Genomic DNA, 18,844 nt, shown 5'->3' with positions numbered 1-18,844 from the left:
AGCTAAAAACTAATGAAATATGGCCTTGAAGCTGCTGGATGCGCATTGTTCATCACACGTGAGAAACTATGAAAATTTGTTTCAGGCAAACCGTAAGCTTAAATCAAGTTCTGTAAAATTCTATAATTCCACAACACCCTAAAGTATCATTCACACACACACACATATCTCAACGACTCAAAAATCGAACTCTTTGGCTCGAATTTCCCAAAATTCTGAATTTTAAGCCCTAACCTAAAAAAAAATAAAAATTCCAATTGAACGAACGAGGGCCGCAAACACTTACTGCATGTTGCATTATGTAGTTGAGTTGGCTTGCGAGGTCCCATTATTGTGCACATGTGAAACCCCCTCTCCTTTCTTCCTTCTTCTTTCTTTCTCTTCCTTCCTTTCTCCTTTCCTAAACTGCTTCAGCTCCTAGAAAAGAGTGAGCGTGCACTTCTCACTTTATTTTGCCTTCCAGTTTGACTTTTCAATCCTCTTTCTTTATTTTTTTATAAAAAAAAAAAAAATGCAAGTGAGCCCCACCATTTCTTTGACTAGGTCAAAGAAAATGTCCCACTATTACTCTCCCCAAAAGAGAGAAAAAAAAGGGTTGGTAACTTGGTGGGCTTGGCCTAGCTAAGGAGTGAGCTGAGGTTTTTGAAATGCTTTCGTAACAGAGCACAGAGCACGCACAGATGAATAAAGTAGTGAATTTAAAACTTGTTAAAAAAAGTCTTGGTCAACTTCGTGTCTTCTTGCTAAAGCAGAGCGTTCGGTAAGGAATAGACAATTAAAATCAGATTTTATTATCAGCCGGCCAGATCTTCGAGAAATGAGAAAAGATTTATACCGTGTGAAAGTACCATTCATCTTTCTCTTCCTTTCTCTCACTTTTCCCAAGCTGTTTCAGCTTATGCGAAAGAGCAAGCATGCTCACTTCCTTTTGCCTTTCAATTTGGCTTTTCAATCCTCTTTCCTTTTTCTCTAAAAAGAAATGGGCCCCATTATTTCTTTGACTTGGTCAAAGAAAATGTCCTACTGTTACACTCCCCAAAAGAGGAAAAAAGGTTGGTAACTTGACGTGGTATGACCTAGCAAAGAATGACTTGTTTGGTAATTATTATGTTCCTGAAAATAATTTCTATTTAAAACTGATTTTTTTTTTTATTCTCTGAATAAGTTTCTGAGTATTTGAAGGTATTTAATAACTGTCTAAATTTTCTATTCCCAAGATAGAAATGCATTTAGTAATATCTCAAATTCTTTTAGAATTTAGAATTTCTTTATTTTTATATAATTTTATTATGTTTTTCCCTTTTTTCTTTTCTTTTTCCTTTTGTTCTTCTCATTCTTTCTCTTTGGTCGGTTGCCGGGCTGGCAACCTCATCAGAGCATCATCAGCCACCGATAAGGCTAAGCCTCCCCCACAACTGGGTGAGCTCGACCTCACCTAGATCTGGTGAGGTCGAGCTCACCCATCCAAGGCTCGACCAAGCCTTGCCTAACAGCTGGGGTCGGTGACGCTCCAACGAGGTCGTTGATCAAAGAGGATGAAGGGGAAGAAGAAAAGGAAAAAAGAAAAGAAAAAAATGAAAAATGGACTTGATTATGGAGTTGTTTATGGGAACAAAAAAATAACTTTTTTCCATTTCTTGATTTTATACCAAATCTATTCATGATAACAAATTTGCTCCTAGGAATAAAAAAGTTACCAAATGTATTTCTATTCTTTTTTTGTTTCCAAGAAAAAAATAAAATCAAACACAATTTGGCCAATTAGGGTTTGCATGGTAATATTTTTTGTTTCTTTGTTATTTTGTTCTCTTGGTCCCTGAGAATAGAAGAATAACATAAATTCATTTTGTAACGTTAGTTAATTTTTCAATTCCCAAAATAGATAGAGAAGTGGTTAGGGAATAGATTTGGAACAGAAATAAGAAATAGAAAAATGTAACTTCTTATTCCTAGGAACAATTTCTAGAAATGAGTCTTTTCTTTCTTTCTTTCTTTTTTCTTTTCTTTTTCTTCCTCTTCTAATCGATTGGTGGAGATTGACCAACCACGCTGATCGCCGGTCACCGGTAGCCTCTTCCGATCGCCCGACCCCGCTAGTTGCCGGCCATTGTCAATAGCCTCCCACTAGTCGTTGGTCACTAGTGGCCAATCGCTAGCTAGAGTAGGAAAAATAAGAGAGGAAAAAGAGAGAAAAAAAGGAAAAATCTAAAAGAATTATTAAAAATTAAAAGAAATTCTATTATACAAAAAAATTTGTGAATCGTACTAAATGCATTTATGTTCTTTTTCTATTCCAAGAATAAAATTTTTGTATAGTTATCACACCCATTATTTTACTCAAAAATTGTTCAAGGGAATATAAATAGAAAAAAAAAACTATTTCTGAAAGGAAATTGTTCTCAATAATAGAAATGATACCAAATGTACCCTTAACGAACAAACCGGAAGTGAGCTGAGGTTTTTGGAATGTGATAACATTATAATAATAGAGTTTTACCTATTTTAGGCAACAAATATGGTACTCTATAATGCAATATTCGTTAGAAGATATTTGGATTTCCTTCTATTGACTCAAATCTTTCTCGTTTATGCAGAATAATAGGGCAAAAAGAATGAAAGAAAATTATGTGATTTAGGAATTTAAATCAAAAAGTATTGGAAAATGGATACCAAATCAAGGATTATGCTATTTATTTTCTGATTTTATGCAAAAAAAATAAGCAATCGCATTGTGTTAGGATTCTTGAATTTATCCTATAAATAGGATGATATTGATAGCTAGATTTTATTTTATTTTTTTAGATTGTTTTTCATTATTTGGAGAGTTTCTCAAGCATTTTGAAGAAATGACAAAAGTGATGAGAGAATTCTTGTTCTCTAATTCAAGATGATGTGTTTAATTCATATTTTCATATTTACTTCTATTATGTTCTAATTTTTTTTTTGTTAGGGCCATGATTTAGCTTGACCATGATTATACAAATTTCATAATTTTTATGTTTGGTAAGTAATTTTATTTATGTGAGTTATATATTATTGTCCTTAATACTTTTAAGTGACTAGCTACCATTTGAATGATTTGACGTGTATGTTTGAGATTGAGAAGTGATAATATGCAATTATTCATTATAATATATAACTATGAATTAAATGTTGATATAGATATACCGCATTATTTATATAGCTTTCAGTGATAAGGTGATTCACAATACTCATTTGTAAATTTGGAATATTTATAGATTGTAATGCACTTATATTTATTTAAATTCACATAGAGATATAGTGGATTAATAAATTGAGTAGATTTACTATACCTAGATATAGGATAATAAATAGATAATTCCACTATCACATGTTGATATTGTTATTGTATGCATAATAATCTGAAATTCATATCTAATGATTATGGTGAAATCGAATGCTCTAACAAATTTATCGATTGATTTACTGCATTTAGTTTCCAATTTTGGCTTTTAAGATTTTTAGTTTTAATTTATTCTCGGCAAAAGAACACCCCAAGTACCAAAACTTGGTACAATGAGATACTTAAACGCCAAAAGTTAGAAAAGTGACAGTTAACTACTACTTTTTCTGAAAAATATAATACTTGAGTGCCACATCCGACAAACTCCGCCAGAAATCTTACGTGGCAATTTTTTTTTATTAATTTTGCTCGCTTATGTGGCTTGCCGGAAGGCTAACTCAGCAAAGAAACACAAAAACGATGTCGTTTTGGCACAATTCGAATTTTAATATATAATTTAATTTAATTAATTTATTTTTTAAGGAGGAAGATGAACAGTAGTTGGCGGCGAGGGCTTAGCCCTTGCCGTCGCTATCGCCAAGAAGGTGGGGGGAGGGTCCTTGGCCAAGGGCCACTGCTCGCTAGTCGCCAAAACGGGCGAGGGCTTGTAGGCCCTCGGGCAAGGGCCAGCCGGGGTCGCCGACCCCTAACCCTCCCCACCTTCTTAGCAAAGGAGAGGCAGCAGCGGTGGCAAGGGTTGAGCCCTCTACAACCAACTATTGTTCATCTTCCTCATTTAAAAAAGAAAAAAATGGTTTTAAATTTAATTTAATTTAATATTAATTATTTACCCACGTCGAAGCAAAATGATGCCATTTTGGCACTTGTCTAGTCACGTCAGCGTGTAAAATGATGTTGTTTTGCACTTAGCTCGCCTAAAAATCGTCATGTCAGTGTTTTGATCGGATTTTCTTGCCGTTGGCACTTTATTGATCCATTTTGCTCAAATTTTGGCATTTAAATGTTCCATCGTGCCAATTTTTTGCACTCCAAAGTGTCTCGGACACATTTATTCTCAATTATATTTTGATATGTTAGATAAATTTTAGAATTAATCTATTTTTGGTATTTAATTAGTTTATTAATCATCAATATCCATGGGATGATACTTTTGCTCATCATTATATTACTTATTTGACATGTCCACTTGCGTTTAAAATTTTATGAACAAAATGCTTCCGTAATAGAGCATGCTCAGATGAATAAAAAGTGAATTTAAAACTTATTAAAAAAATTCTTGGTCAACTTCATGTCTACTTGTTAAATGGGAGAATTGCTAAAAAAATCATAAACCTATTGCAATTGTGCCAATTCAGCCATAAATTTTTTTTTTGGCCAATTTAGTCCTAAACATTTTATAATTGTGCCAATTCAGTCCATCCGATCAAAACTGGCCAGCCGGCACTAACATGGATCTTTGGCGAGAGACAATGGCCGAGTAAAAGTTGATGTGGCAATTTTTTAATATTTTTAATATTTTTGAATTTTTTAATATATATTTAAATTATTTAATTCCTTTTTTTCTTTTCTTTTTTTCTCACCTTCTCCTTCCTCCAAAGATCGGCCGAGGCGAGGGCCGGTGAGGCCTTGCCGAGATCTAGCGAGGTCGGCCTCACCGACCACCGGTGAGGGTGAGGCCCCACCAGATCCGGCGAGCTCGGTCCTCACCAAGGCTGGGGTGGAGGCAAGGAGGGAGAGAGAGACTGGAAGAGAAGAAGTGGCGGAGCAGGGAGGCGGTCGATCGAGCAAGGAGAGGGAATCGGGGGGAGGTGGAGTCGAGCTGAGGAGACGACTGGACGCTCGATCTAAGGGCCGATCCAAGGGACGTCGAAGCTTGCTGCATTGCTCGATTGCAAGCGGACACCACCATTGATGCCAAGGCTCGGGACGAGAATCTAAGAGCGTAGCGGCGGTCAGAATCAAGCCAAGCCGTTCGTTTTGGTGGGGCGAATCGGGGGAATTCAGCGGAGGGACTCATCTTCTTTGTTGTGGCGCATGAGGGCCGAGCTCGCCGGATCGGCGGGGCCTTGCCCTCGCCAACCTCGCCTTCGGCCGATGGGGGTGAGCCTCGCTAGTGGCTGGCGTCGGCCGGCCGGAGAAAGGAGAAGGTGAGAAAAAAAAAAATTTAAAAATTTAAAAATATGTATTAAAAAAATTTGAAAAATAAAATAAATTAAAATTAAAAAATTGTCACATCAGCGTTCACCGTCCGGCCGGTTAATTTTGGCAGGATAGACTGAATTGGCATAATTATAAAAGGTTTATGACTAAATTGACCAAAAAAAAATTAGGATTGTGTTGGCACAATTGTAATAAGTTTATGACTTTTTTGGTAATTTTCCCCTTGCTAAAGTGGAGTGTTAGGTAAGAAATAGACAACTAAATCAGATTTTATTATCAGCCGGCCAGGTCTTTGAGAAATGAGAAAATCTGTACCATATGAAAGTACCATTCATCTTACAATTCATCTTATTAGTTGGAGCTTGTTTTGTTTAAAAGTTATTTAGGATTTGTCATAGTTTGCAATTGGACCACATTGTTTTTCTCTTGTTTTTCTGTGCAAATAAATGAAATGTTGTTTCGACAAGAAAAAGAAAATAAGGGAATGCAATGAGAGTAATACATAATTATAGTGAACTCTTTAATTATAGTAATTTACTCTTGGAGTCATTGGGTAAACAACCAAATGGCATGGAAACAAAACAAGGGAAGAGGCTAGAAAAAAAAGAACCGGAAAGAGCTAGGAGAGAGTTACCAAAAATCTAGTTCTTAATGCTGTTCAGCTCGTATTATCGACCTCAGTTTTGGCACGTACTTTACGATGAGATATAAAAATGAAAGATTTTATGGCACGCTATTTGAACAACCGAATCACGCTTTGAACATTTTTCGACCATTTAAGTGCTGTACTAAAAGTGCATTATAATTTTATCATTGTTATATTACACATGGCGGCATTGTCAAATTGTGTTATTTGATTTGTATTCATTGTCAGCCTACATGCGATGAGAATATGAGATATGAACATTTGTGCAGAGCGGTTCTGTTTTTGGGACTTAATCAGGGGCACAACCGAAGTAAATTTTTGGGGCATAACCATCATCACCTCGCACAGTGGGATCATAGGGTTCTCGACATAGCAATTGATTTTAGTTTATGCCGACTACTATTGATTTATGTCGGCATCTATATGGAAATTGATACTGCACTTAGTTATCGGATTACTTGTTTGTTGCGAGTGCACATCTTACTTAAATTTCATTATTTGTAGCTCGACCTGAGAGAAGTGGTATTAGTCACTTGCTGAGACGTGATATTGCTCACCCCTTTTTAACCTTTCTTGATTCTGAGGCTGAGGGTCCGTGAATGTTACATTGCAAACGAGTGTATGCTGGAATTATTTGAGAAGATGGTTTCTCAGTAATTTTGGAAGGGAGAATTATTAGAAAAATTCCAAACTTATTACAATTGTGCTAATTTAGTTTTAATCTTTTTTTTTTTTGCCGAATTCATTCATGAATCTTCCTAAACCTTTTGGCACAATTTAGTCCATTCGACGGAATAATGCTGACGTGGATAATTTTTTAATAGTATTTTATTTTTAACTCTTTTGCTTTGTACGATCTCCACCCGTTTGGTTTTTTTTTTGGCTCTTACTCTATATGCCATGGCGAGAAATTTCATTATCTTGAGTCCTTCGCCTCAGCTTTTCGCCTGTATATGTCTAATATGCTCGAATAAATGCTGCCCAGAGAAAAAAAAAAAAAGGATCCTTTTTCGGAAAACCAGATAGTTTTTGTCCCATTGCTCTATTTTAGTTCTTTTTTTAAACACTGAAATTCAAGCTTTTGTTAAGAACTGGGACAATTATTGGATTAACCTTAATCGGCGAGGGTTGGCCTCGCCTAGGGCTGACGAGGACTCGGCGATCCTTGTTGGCTGCTGGTGAGGGCGGCCTCACCTAAGGCGAGGTCACCTCGCCCAGTTGAGGTCATCCCTCGCTAGCCCAGGGTGGGGGTCGCCTCGCCTAGTTGAGGCCATCCCTTAATGACACTAGCGAGGGCAACCCTCGCCAGATAGGGTAACCCTCACCCAGCCCTTTTCGGCATCATCCAGTCATCGGCAAAAAGAAAGAAGAACTAGAAAAAGGAAAAAAAAAGGAAAAAAAGAAAGAAAAAGGAAAAAATTTAAAAAAAAAAAATGTAAACAACTAAAATGCCTTTAAATAGTCGAAAGTCAAGCCTTCATTTAAAATAGACATAGTCATTTTAGACTCTTCTTTGAAACAAGATCCACTTTAGGCTATTATTTAATATAATAATGGCATTTCATGTTCTTATTTGAAATAAAATCCACTTCAGTTCCTTATTTAAGAAAATGAAGATACTTTAGATCTTTATTTGGAATTTTTCCTAATTTGTTTAATTCTACCATAGGAAAATGATTGATCTTTGGGGTTTTCCTATGCCGGAGTATCGGTTATATAATGATTTTTGGGTCAATCATACTTTCCTCTTTTTAATTTATATAGAAACCAATTTGAGAAAAAATTAGGATTAACTTTCTTTTTGTTTATTTTGACATCGCTTTGGAAAATCATGGAAAAGTTTCATCATTTCCGATCACCGAGATTTTTTTTTTCCAACGACCTTAATTGGGTCATACATCTTATTATTAAGGGTCCGTTCATTTTACGAAAAATGGGCCATTTCTGGAAAATATTTTCTCGAGAAGTCATTTTCCATAAAAAATAATAAGATTTTCTGGTGTTTAGCTAAAACCTAAAAATATTTTGGAAAATATTTTCTGGTATTGTAAGGAAAATATTTTCCGCTCACCAGATCGGCGAGTGCGGCGTCAAGCTCGAGGCTCACCAGATCGCCGAGCGCGAGCGTCAAGCTCAAGACTCGCGGATCGACGAGCGCGAGCATGAGATCGACGAGCTTGAGGTTCACCAGGTGACGGCCGACGACTAATCAAGAAAGAAGAAGATGGGAAACAAAGAAAAGAAAAAGAAAAAAAAAAAAAGGAAATTAAAAATAATTCTAATTAAAAAAGAAAAATAAAAAAAAAATAATTCAAATAAAAACAGAAAAGAAGAAGAAGAAAGGGAAGGAAGAAGTAAGGATTTGTAGAAGTGTGAGATAAAGAGAGATCAAGTGAGGAAAATGTTTTCTACTTTTGAAAAGTGAAAAACATTTTTCCCTAATTTAGAAGACTTTTTTTCCTTTTATGGAAAACATTATTCCAAGGAATTCATTTTCCGTGAAATGAATGCCGAAAAATCCGGAAAATGTTTTCCCGGAGATTATTTTCCGCAAAATGAATGAAGCCTAAATGTGTTCCTCTTTTCTTATATACATAATGTATAGTAGTTTGTGGTCCGTTCTAATTTTTAAACCTTTCTCGACTCATAATTCTTAAACTTATTTTGCATATCTTTCCTGGAACTAGACCTATCCACGAATTATATCCGCCATCAAACAAATTCCTAATATCGGTCTTGCTGTACATTATTATATGCTATCTGTCGGGGACTTTTATAACCTTTTCTTGTCCTAATACAATTTTTAACTGCATAGTGACTTACATGGGTTACGCGATTCGACGACAATCATACGCACGAAGACTAATAATAATTGTTTTTTTTTTTTTTCGACTTGTTATGTTCAATACTCAAATAGATAGTATTTCCTAATAATTAGTTAATGGACGACAAAAAGTAAAGAATTGAGTATTCGGTCCTTTCCAAGAAAAACCTTCATCCGGGGGCTTTCCTGGATCCTTGATGCGGTTGAAGGATTATCTCACCAAGGAAGAGGGATTTCTTCCCTACGAGGGCCTCCTGCGCCTGTCCCTATCTTTTGGGGTGGGTTTTCATGATGTGTTCCTTATTTTAATACGTTGATACTTGTACGTCTCGTATCTCCAATTGGTACAATATCTTTTTCTTACTCAGTACCCAACAGTACCTTCCAAGTGTTTTACATCTAAGGATCCTGAGATCCAAATGAGACTTGAAATGAAGCCTTTAATGTCATGCTTAGGACAAAACTTACTCGTCATGGCAATTCTGCAGATATTTAGAGCTGTAAAAGGATAAAAAGGCGATAAAAAGAGAGATATTTGGAAGGGGCAAATGATTTGGCCAAATTTATCCCAACTCCAACATTTGCTGCCTTTATCTATCCCTCTTCTTGGTTTGGACATGACCGAAATTGTCCATGTCATGATCTCCCAGAGTCTCCACGAAAAGCTTCAAAGCCTTTTTCGGTTATTATGCTTCACGGAATGAAATCCCCGTTAAACGACCCCATCACGTGCCGCCCTCGGCCTCTCCCGAACCAGCTCCTCAAAACGCCGGACTGGGCTTCCACAGCCAGAAGACGAAGAGGATTTCTTCTGCTGTACCGGTCGCCAATGCAGCACATATCCACCTCGACATTCAACAGTTTCGTCACAGTTTGGGAGCACCATTTAACTGCTCTTTAGCGAGTTTGGGTTTCCGATCAAGAATCGCGCGTCCGATGGTTGCTGCCATCTGTAGTTGAGTCTCTCTATAATAAGATTAAGACCCCCAGCACGAATAGAGCGAGAATCAGTCTCTTAGCATGGGCAGAAAGAAGCTTTATCTCCTTTAACCTCCTATTCGTAAAGTCTTCTCTCATTTTCAATTTAGGGAGAGACCTGAGCTCCATTACGAAATTGATATATCTTGTTAGAAGATGGCTGTGAAAGTCAACTCCTGAATCCGATATTAACTATCAGCACCCTTCATAAGAATGATCATTCTGTAGATGTCGGAATTCCATAATATTTGTTGGGGAGATAAATGCATTGGAAGTCCTAAAACTTATCAAGAAAGTAAAATCGAATTCTAAAATTTTCAAAAAATACAATCAAGTTCTAAAACTTTTGTAATATGAAGTTGTGATCGTGATATGGAGTTGTGATTGTCAATGGCAAGAGCGATACATTGGTGGAGATGATGGTGAAAATCTGCACCATCTTCTTCCTCTGACAGACGAAGCTTGCTAGGCCATATTAAAAAATGCAACTAGTGTTGACCTTGAACTCGATCCTCAGGTTTTCTTCTGTGAAATCTAAGAAAATGCGAGAGTTGGGAAAACGACGACAAGGACGAAACCAGAAGGAACGCGTGCTGGTTGACGTCATGGCTGCAGGCGAGGCGAGCTTGGCCGGCCATTGTGGGTTTAAAAAAGCAAAGAAGGAAGAAAAGGAAAAATTAAAAATTAAAAAAATAAAATTATATTATTAAAAGTTATTCACGTTAGCATCGGTTGGACGGTTGGATGGTTGGAGCTGGCCAGCATCTATGTTAGTACTGCCAACCAAAATTGGTCGAATTGACTAAATTAGCATAAATGAAAAAAAAAGAGAAAAATGATTGAATTTGCATAATTATAACAAGTTTATGACTTTTTAGTAATTTTCCCTCAATCAATCACATTTCGATAATGTAGCACCAAAAAAACTGAGAGAATCAAGAACTTATACCCGTAAGTACTCATATGGACGAGTGGAAATTTAAAAGGAAACAAGTATTTGAAAACTCACAAAAAAAAATCCAGTATTTATGGCCTAGAGAGGAAGACGGTATCCAAAACCCTTCTATTTATTGAATTGTTTCCTTGTTATTGAGAGATTAGGTCAGCAGAGACAGGTTAAAATACACAAGCCATAAAAAAAAGTACATTAAAGCCCCAAACAAAAATATTGAAAACTTCCACTTCCAGCATCCTCACCTCTGTTTTCACTCCTCCACTCCTCCCTTTATCTACCTAGACTCTTCCCTCTCCTCCTTCGCTCCTCCTATACGTACTTCATGTACTTCTAGTCCTCCTCTCACTCATCACTCTCCTCCTGCCTACACTTGTCCCTCTCCTCATCTGCTCCTCCAGTAGGTACTTCATGTACTTCTCATCATCATCCCCTTCTCTTTCTACGTTTGTCCATCTCGTCTTGCCTACACTCGTCCGTCCCCTTATCCGCTCCCCCAACATATACTTCGTGTGCTCCCCATCATCCTCCCTTTCTCTTCCTACACTCGGCCCTCTCCTCATCCACTCCCCTGGCACGTACTTCATCTGCTTCTCATCATCCTCCCTTTCTCTTCCTGCGGTTGTCCATCTTGTCTTGCCTACACTCGTCCCTCCCCTCATCCACTCTTCCGGCACATACTTCATGTGCTTCCCATCATCGTCCCCTTCTCTTCATACACTCGTCCCTTTCCTCGTCCGCTCCTTCGGCACGTATGTCAAGTGCTTCCCATCATCCTCCATTTCTCTACTTATGCTTGTCCCTCCCGTCTTGCCTCCACTCGTCCCTCCCCTCATCCACTCCTCCGGCATGTACTTCATGTACTTCCCATCATTCTCCCTTTCTCTGCCTACGCTCGTCCCTCGTCTCGACCACTTCTTTAGCATATACTTCATGAGCTTCTCATCATCCGCCATTTTTCTTCTTACGCTTGTCCCTCTCGTCCTGCCTACAGTCGTCCTCCCCTCATCCGCTCCTCTAGCACATCATATGCTTCCCATTATCCTCCCTTTCTTTGCCTACACTTGTCCCTCTCCTCATTAGCTCCTCGGGCATGTACTTCATGTGTTTCCCATAATCCTCCCTTTCTCTACCTATGTTTATCCCTCTTGTCTAGCCTACACTCGTCCCTACCCTCAACCACTCCTCCAATACATACTTCATGTGCTTTCCATCATCCTCCCTTTCTATGCCTATGCTCATTGCTCTCCTCATCTGCTCCTCCGGTATGTACTTCATGTACTTCCCATCATTCTCCCTTTCTCTACCCACACTTGTTGCTCTCCTCATTTGCTCCTCTGGCACCTACGTCATGTACTTGCTATCATCCTCCCTTTCTCTTCTTACGCTTGTCCCTTCGATCCTTCCTACACTCGTCCCTCCCTCAGCCACTCTTCCAGCACAAACTTCATTTGCTTCCCATCACACTCCCTTTCTTTGCCTACACTCTTCCATCTCCTCATTCGCTCCTCCGGCATGTACTTCATGTACTTTCCATCATCCTCCCTTTCTCTGCCTACGCTCATCCCCACCTTCAACCACTCCTCTAGCACATACTTCCCAAGCTTCCCATCATCCTCTCTTTCTCTTCTTACGCTTGTCCCTTTCGTCATGTCTACACTCGTCCCTCCTCTCATCCGCTCCTCTAGCACAAACTTCATTTGCTTCCCATCGTACTCTCTCTCTTTGCCTATACTCATCCCTCTCCTCATCCGCTTGTATTTCATGTACTTCTTATCATCCTCCCTTTGTATACCTATACTCATCCCTACCCTTAACCACTTCTCCAGCATAGACTACATGAGCTTCCTATCATCCTCCCTTTCTCTTCTTATGCTTGCCCCTCTTGTCCTGCTTGCACTTGTCCCTCCCCTCAACCACTTCTCCTGCACATATTTCATGTCCTTCCCATCATCCTCTCTTGTATTGCCTACACTCGTCCCTCTCCTCATCTGCTCCTCCACCACGTACTCCATGTGCTTCTTATCATCCTCCCTTTCTCTTCTTCTGCTTGTCTCTCTTGTCCAGCCTACACTCGTCCTTTTCCTCATCTGCTCATCCGACACATACTTCATGTGCTTCCCATCATCCTCCATTTCTCTTCCTACACTCCTCATCTGCTCCTCCTCCACATACTCCTTGTACTTCCTGTTCTCCTCCCTTTCTCTGCCTACACTTGTCTCTCTCTCCACACTCCCCTCAAATTGATGAATCCTTCCTCTGCTTAGACTCCTCTCTCTTCCTATGGTATCCCTTTGCACTTGAACCACGTTGAAATTTCATGTAAGTTTTAAGCACTACACAATTCAGGTAATGCTAATGTTCTAATCATCTAATCAAGAATAGATTAGGTCACTTGGGAAACATTTTCTTTGTACGGCTACACTTACTCAAGAAATAAGGTCAATAGAATTAAAAAAAAAAAATCCTCTTTTGAATAATATAGTGCTAACATTTAGCTTCTGATTCTTATCCGCACACATAAACTACCACATCTACATGCTTTAAATAAGGCTTTATCCACATCTAGACAAGTGTAGCTCCTAGGATTATTTTGTATCTTACAATGAAAAACTATAGTCTAGGTGGTATATTAAGTAAAATTTCATACACTGTCCAAGACATGAGATTTGTCTTTTGCTATTTAGTGTATGGCGGAGCATTTGAAACTTGACGGGGGAAGGAAAAGTTACTGTTAAGAGCTAGGAAAAAAGTACTCACTAAAACAGTAGCGCGTGCACTGCCAACTCAAGCCATATCAATATTTAAAACTCCAGTCTCTATTTGCAGGGTAATTGGGCAGAAAAATCACATTTTATAGGTGGGAAAAATTTCTAAAATAGAACTAGAGTACGCCGAAGAAGTTGGGAGGTACTGGCAAAAGCAGACAATGGGAGGGGAAATGGGTTGGAGGATCTGTCGAGTTTTAACAAAGCTATGCTTTTGCTCAGCAATCTTTGGAGAATAGCCTCCTTTCCTAATGCTTTACGACGACAAGATTTTAGGTAAAATTTGATGGTCATGCAGGTTGAAAAACTAGTGAAGGTAAGGGTTAGGCTACGCCATTTTCGAAATTTGCAGGCTAGTACGCAATAATGTGAAAGTTCAAGAGGGCGATTATTGCCAAATAGTATGACATAAAAAAAAAAAAAGACAAAAAAAAAACACCTATCACATCACATAACATCCAACAATGAATTATAAAGCAATTAAAAACTTACAATTCATGATACTTACATTTGTTTACTTATTTAATTCATAGGAAACAAATATATTTTTGTCCTCCTAAATTTCAGAATAGTATTTAACTTCTTGCAATTTGTGTAGTTTTACCAAATTATAGCATCAAGCCAAGATTAAAACAAATGAACTTTCAAATTTGTGCCTGCATGTTTATTGTATATTGATGAAGATGCGAAGAAGGTATCATACCTTGTTTACGAGATTCAAAGAGTCTTCAAGTGACTGTGTCAAGTCATCAAGTTCAATTGGATACTCAATCTCTGATTCTTCTTTTCTACCCAACACCTCCAGAACTTTTTGAACAACTTTATCGACAATTTCTATTTGGCTGCCAAACACAAAAGCGCTTTCATTAGTTGACAGGATTAAATTCATCATCACACGTGGAATGTTGATTTTTTCTGTCTTAAACTTTGAAAAAATTGAAGTACGTCACAAAGGATATCTAAATGCACTGAATAATATGTACAAGCTAATTTAGTAGAATTCATTGGATGTGTTCTTCTATACATTATCGGTTTACACGATGACCAAAATTACCAAGGGACAAGCAAAAGTTCGGCATTTGTAGCTAAGCCTGGAAAAGATTTTCAGCACCTATAATAGAAGAATCATTTTCCGATTAAAAGAATAAAATAAATAATTTGATTAGGCAATGTTTTTCCCTAAAAAAATAATAAAATAAAATAAAAAGAAGAAGAATTAGGTTAGTGTCACGGATAGCAATGATCTGCCGGCCGGTGCCATGGGGATCTTAAAGATAGTTTTACCTTTGTTGCTCGTGGACTTTCCATCCTTTGATTTTACCAACTTTTGCGAGAGCCCTTTTGAATTTCCTAAGTTCAACTTTGGAGAAAATATTCTCCGGATGTGGAGTCCGATGTTTGACATCTCCAGGTTCCACTTTGTAAAAGATGGGGAAAATCCTTTTTCTATCCTTTGACCTAGAGACATTGTTCATCATACGTTCAAGCTCGATGAGACACCATTTGCGGTCAGGATAAGTTTGAGAGATAATGGGTATGTAGAATTTGGAGTTGTCGATAGCTTGTAGAATTGTCTTGCCAATCTTATCACCCACCTTGATTTCATCTTCGTCCCTGAATACACGGATTCTAGCTTTTTCTAAGCCTTGATGGAGGAAGCCTATGAAGTTATAACGAGTATCATCTCCACTAAAACTCAAGAACAAACCGTACTGAACTTCTGATGCTGTGGCCTTCAAGTGTGCCATATCTGGGAAGCGTATTACTTCTAGATCGATCTCTCTCCCCCAAAAAGAGAAAAGAAGGTTGGTAACTTGGTGCGGCGTGGCCTTAGCTAAGAAGTAAGCTGAGGTTTTTGGAATGCTTCCGCAGCAGAGCACACACAAATGACCAATAATCCAGTGAAGATGGAGATCCTCAGAAGTATACTGTATATTACACAGACGCGAAAAAAGAAGAAGAAAAAAGATCATCCGACAGCTGAAGGCCTGTGCAAATAGATTTAGCGAAGGCGATTCTGCTCAGAGTGCACAGTTACATGCAAAAACACAAATAAATTCGGACGAGACTTTACCTGTACACAGGATAATAGTGCCAAATTTGGACTCCATTGGAATCGGCTCGAGATGACCCGTACAGTGCTCCCGGGCAAAGGATGACCACGGTGGTAGTTCGGCAAGGTGCACGTGGCGGTGATTCGGCCGACGATTTGTGACACAGCTCATCTCATCTTGTCTCGGTAGTGACTTTTCCAAGCCACGGGTGGCGATGCAAGACGAAGCCGCAAGGGACGCCGAGAGAACCTGCGAAAACAGAAAGTGGTTTCGTCGTCACGAGGAAGGATCGCAAGCACTGTTGGCTCGGGAGCACGATGCAACAGCAGCGGCTGGGGACAGAGAGAAGCCGCGTCATCTCCGGTAGCTGGAGGTGGGGGAAGCAGCGGCAGCTCGTTAGGTTCGGCGATGGACACAACGGCCTCCCGCCGGGCTGGGCCCGGCGAAAAAAGAATCCCAAATTTGATTGGGAGAGAGAGAAAAAAAGAAATCCAGGGCCTAGAAAAGAAAAACAGCCAAAAACAGGCTTTCAGCTTCAGAATCCCAAATTTGAGGGAGGAATTTTCCTGGAGAGAGAGGAATGCCAACAGATAGGAGAGGGTAGTGTTGTCGGAGCTCGTCGGGGCAGGAGCTTCGGTGTCGTTGATGTGGGGGCGGTGACGTCGCGGGTTGGACAGCGAAGTAACTCGTTCGAGGAAAGGAGGCGACGGTGGCAAGCGGCAGGCTTCGGAAGTGGGGGGCAGTGCCGTCGTCGTCGATCACGGGCTGGAGCTGCGACGTCGATGAGTGCAGATGCGCGTAGGATCAACACGAGCGAGCGGCTTCGCTTATGTAAAGGCCGTCTCGGGGTGGGTGACTCTCAGGCTAGCCTCCCGATAAGGAAATCTGACGTTAGCGTATGATAATCCTCGAATTCGATGGCTTCCGCATTTGACTTTCGGCTCCCATTGACAAAATATTCGGTACCTTAACAGCGACACATCATTTCTACGTGGAGACTTGGTTAACAAGTTTCTTTGTTTTTATTATATGAAAATGCATTGTCCATTTAAAAATGATTTTCTTGTCTTATTCAAAGAAACAAATCAAAGTGATAATAATATTCCAATAATAAGAAATATATGAAGAACTCAATTGAAACTTTTCAAGTAGTCTACATTATTCTCCGGCCGAAGAAAATCGGCTGAGAATTGTTTTTCTTTTTTATTTATTTTAATTTTAGCTTTGACTCATGTGATCTTGAGATTAATTTTGTAATATTTTAGGTCCCTGCACGCCTTCATCTATCTTCTAATTCATTATTCTTATCTTGAGTTTCTCTTTACTTATTATTGGTCTTAATTCTAGGTCACTGGAGAGTCATTCTAGAGTAATTTAATTTCAGCAAAAGGAATTAGAAGGCATTTCATTGCACAATAATTTCATTATTAGTTGTAAATTTAATGGTTTAAGTGTTTTTTTATTTTTAAATTTAATAGATTTATGTAATGACGTTAATATTTTTTTTAAAGATTGGGACCTCACGCATGTGATTTGAATACCCATGAAAAGGACCACTTAGCTGTATTCTTTTCTCCATTCTAAGAGCTGCTAACGCGTACATCGTTCATCTTATTTTAACGCCGCCAAGATTCGTCACGCTTGCCCTGTTTTTCACCCGCTCTCTCTCTCTCTCTCTCTCTCTCTCTTTCGTCTAGGATTCCCCGTCGGTTTCATCTTCTGCTTTTAAAGATTTAACTAAGAGCGCCTTCCTTCGGTAATAAGACATGCCGGTTGACTACTCCTCACTCAGAGCGCCGAAAACACCAATCAGAGTTCACCGATGTCCGCACATGGAGCACGATTGCGCTGATGAGGAAACATAGAAATTTAAAGTAAAATAAAATAAAAACACTGAGTCAAAATTGAAGCCGGCTGAGTAACTCTACCGATTTCCTCCCAAAAAAAAAAAAAAAAAGCCGTACATGGAAAAAGGTCTTTGTTGCATGAAAAAACAGTAACGGCTACTTCGAAGCAAGATGTCCACTAATTTAGGACAGGTAATAGCAGTTATTGTTTTTTTCCAGGCACCGATCCAAGCATTGAATGCCCGAATGGCGTGTGAATCTCAATTAGGGGAAGCTTCCACTAATAGAGATTCAGATGCCAATTGATAATCGAGATTGGGTCGCAATCTTCCACTAATCGACCTAAAAAGGAGTGTCTTATCTTGTCTTTCCATGGCCTCAAATTTGTGGACCGTGTAGGGCGGGAGAGTTCCATCAACATTTCCAAATTATCGGATATTTTTATCAAAATATAAGTTAAATTTAAATTAAATTCAGATTTAAATTTTAAAAAAAAACTTAAAATTATTTTTTTTAAAAGGAAAAACATTGGCATTTATTTGCCACGTGTCATTTGACAACAAGGGTGGTTTCGGAAACTACTTTTTGAAGTCCTTGACCTTTATATGTCCTTAACTACCATTTGGTAAATTTTGTTTTATTGAAGAATTTTGCGGAAATACAATTGCATTTCCTTAGCCAATGCAAGTCCAATATTTTGAATTTTAAGCATGTAAATACCTTTATTTCTTCCAAAATGAGGGATAAAAAAAAAAATGCTTCATGCTAATGGGTTTGTTCAGGTCCATAACCGTGAGTTCCATCATACGAGATCTTGCGCCTGCCTTTTAAGCCCCTAGTTCAAGTCCATGGCTAGCGGTAGTATGTGCTCATAGATGAATGTCCATTGTATGGTAGCCGACGCCGGTGACATCACCCCGCATGTGGACAGCTTGGACAGCTTGACAACCCTCTCGCCCAAAGTGACTTTGTGATATGCGACCTGCAAAAGTCGAGAAAGAACTCCAACAAGAATGGCCACATAGATCTTCAGCTCCCTCCCAATCCACATGAGATGTTGAAATTTTCTTGACCTAATTTCCAAATCACCTCCTCTAATCTTCACTCTTCGATCTTCCATCCCTGACCTCAAAATCAACTCCAATTTTACGTATTGTGTCGCCCGTAGGTACAAGGAACAAAGAAGCAGCAAATGAACTTCTACGTTTCCAAATTTCAAATTATTCCAAAGACCATAGTTAATTGGGTCCAATTCTTTTTGAGGTTAATACCATAAAAAATCTTAAATTATGTCGCTTCCGCGGTTGATGTGCACCTTGTCCTACAAGAGATGGGACATATTACTTGCAT

General features: G+C 38.8%; 1 protein-coding gene across 1 annotated transcript; it reads right to left on the bottom strand.

Annotated features, from left to right (window-relative positions):
* Positions 1 to 12,660: 12,660 nt before the first annotated feature.
* On the bottom strand, positions 12,661 to 15,341 carry LOC120292686 (disease resistance-like protein DSC1). Its single transcript, XM_039310995.1, has 3 exons — positions 14,878 to 15,341; positions 14,297 to 14,435; positions 12,661 to 13,050 (listed from the first exon to the last, which is right to left on the bottom strand). The coding sequence occupies exons 1-3, from the start codon at positions 15,339 to 15,341 to the stop codon at positions 12,661 to 12,663; spliced, it is 993 nt and encodes a 330-aa protein (XP_039166929.1).
* Positions 15,342 to 18,844: the final 3,503 nt, after the last annotated feature.

This window comes from Eucalyptus grandis, chromosome 1 (genome assembly GCF_016545825.1).
Source record: "Eucalyptus grandis isolate ANBG69807.140 chromosome 1, ASM1654582v1, whole genome shotgun sequence".
Classification (NCBI taxonomy): Eukaryota; Viridiplantae; Streptophyta; class Magnoliopsida; order Myrtales; family Myrtaceae; genus Eucalyptus; species Eucalyptus grandis.
Note: the sequence above shows the minus strand (reverse complement) of the source record. Positions and strands in the feature narration are given on the sequence as shown.

Bases quoted from the DNA above. Each gene is read 5' to 3' on its own strand.
- LOC120292686 (XM_039310995.1), bottom strand. From the start codon at position 15,341: ATGGCACACTTGAAGGCCACAGCATCAGAAGTTCAGTACGGTTTGTTC. The intron at 14,436-14,877 runs GTAAAACTATCT...TGTGTTTGGCAG, and splicing joins AAAGTCCACGAGCAACAAAG to CCAAATAGAAATTGTCGATA. The intron at 13,051-14,296 runs GTATGATACCTT...GGGAGTGTGGAG, and splicing joins CTTTGAATCTCGTAAACAAG to AGAGAGACAAGTGTAGGCAG.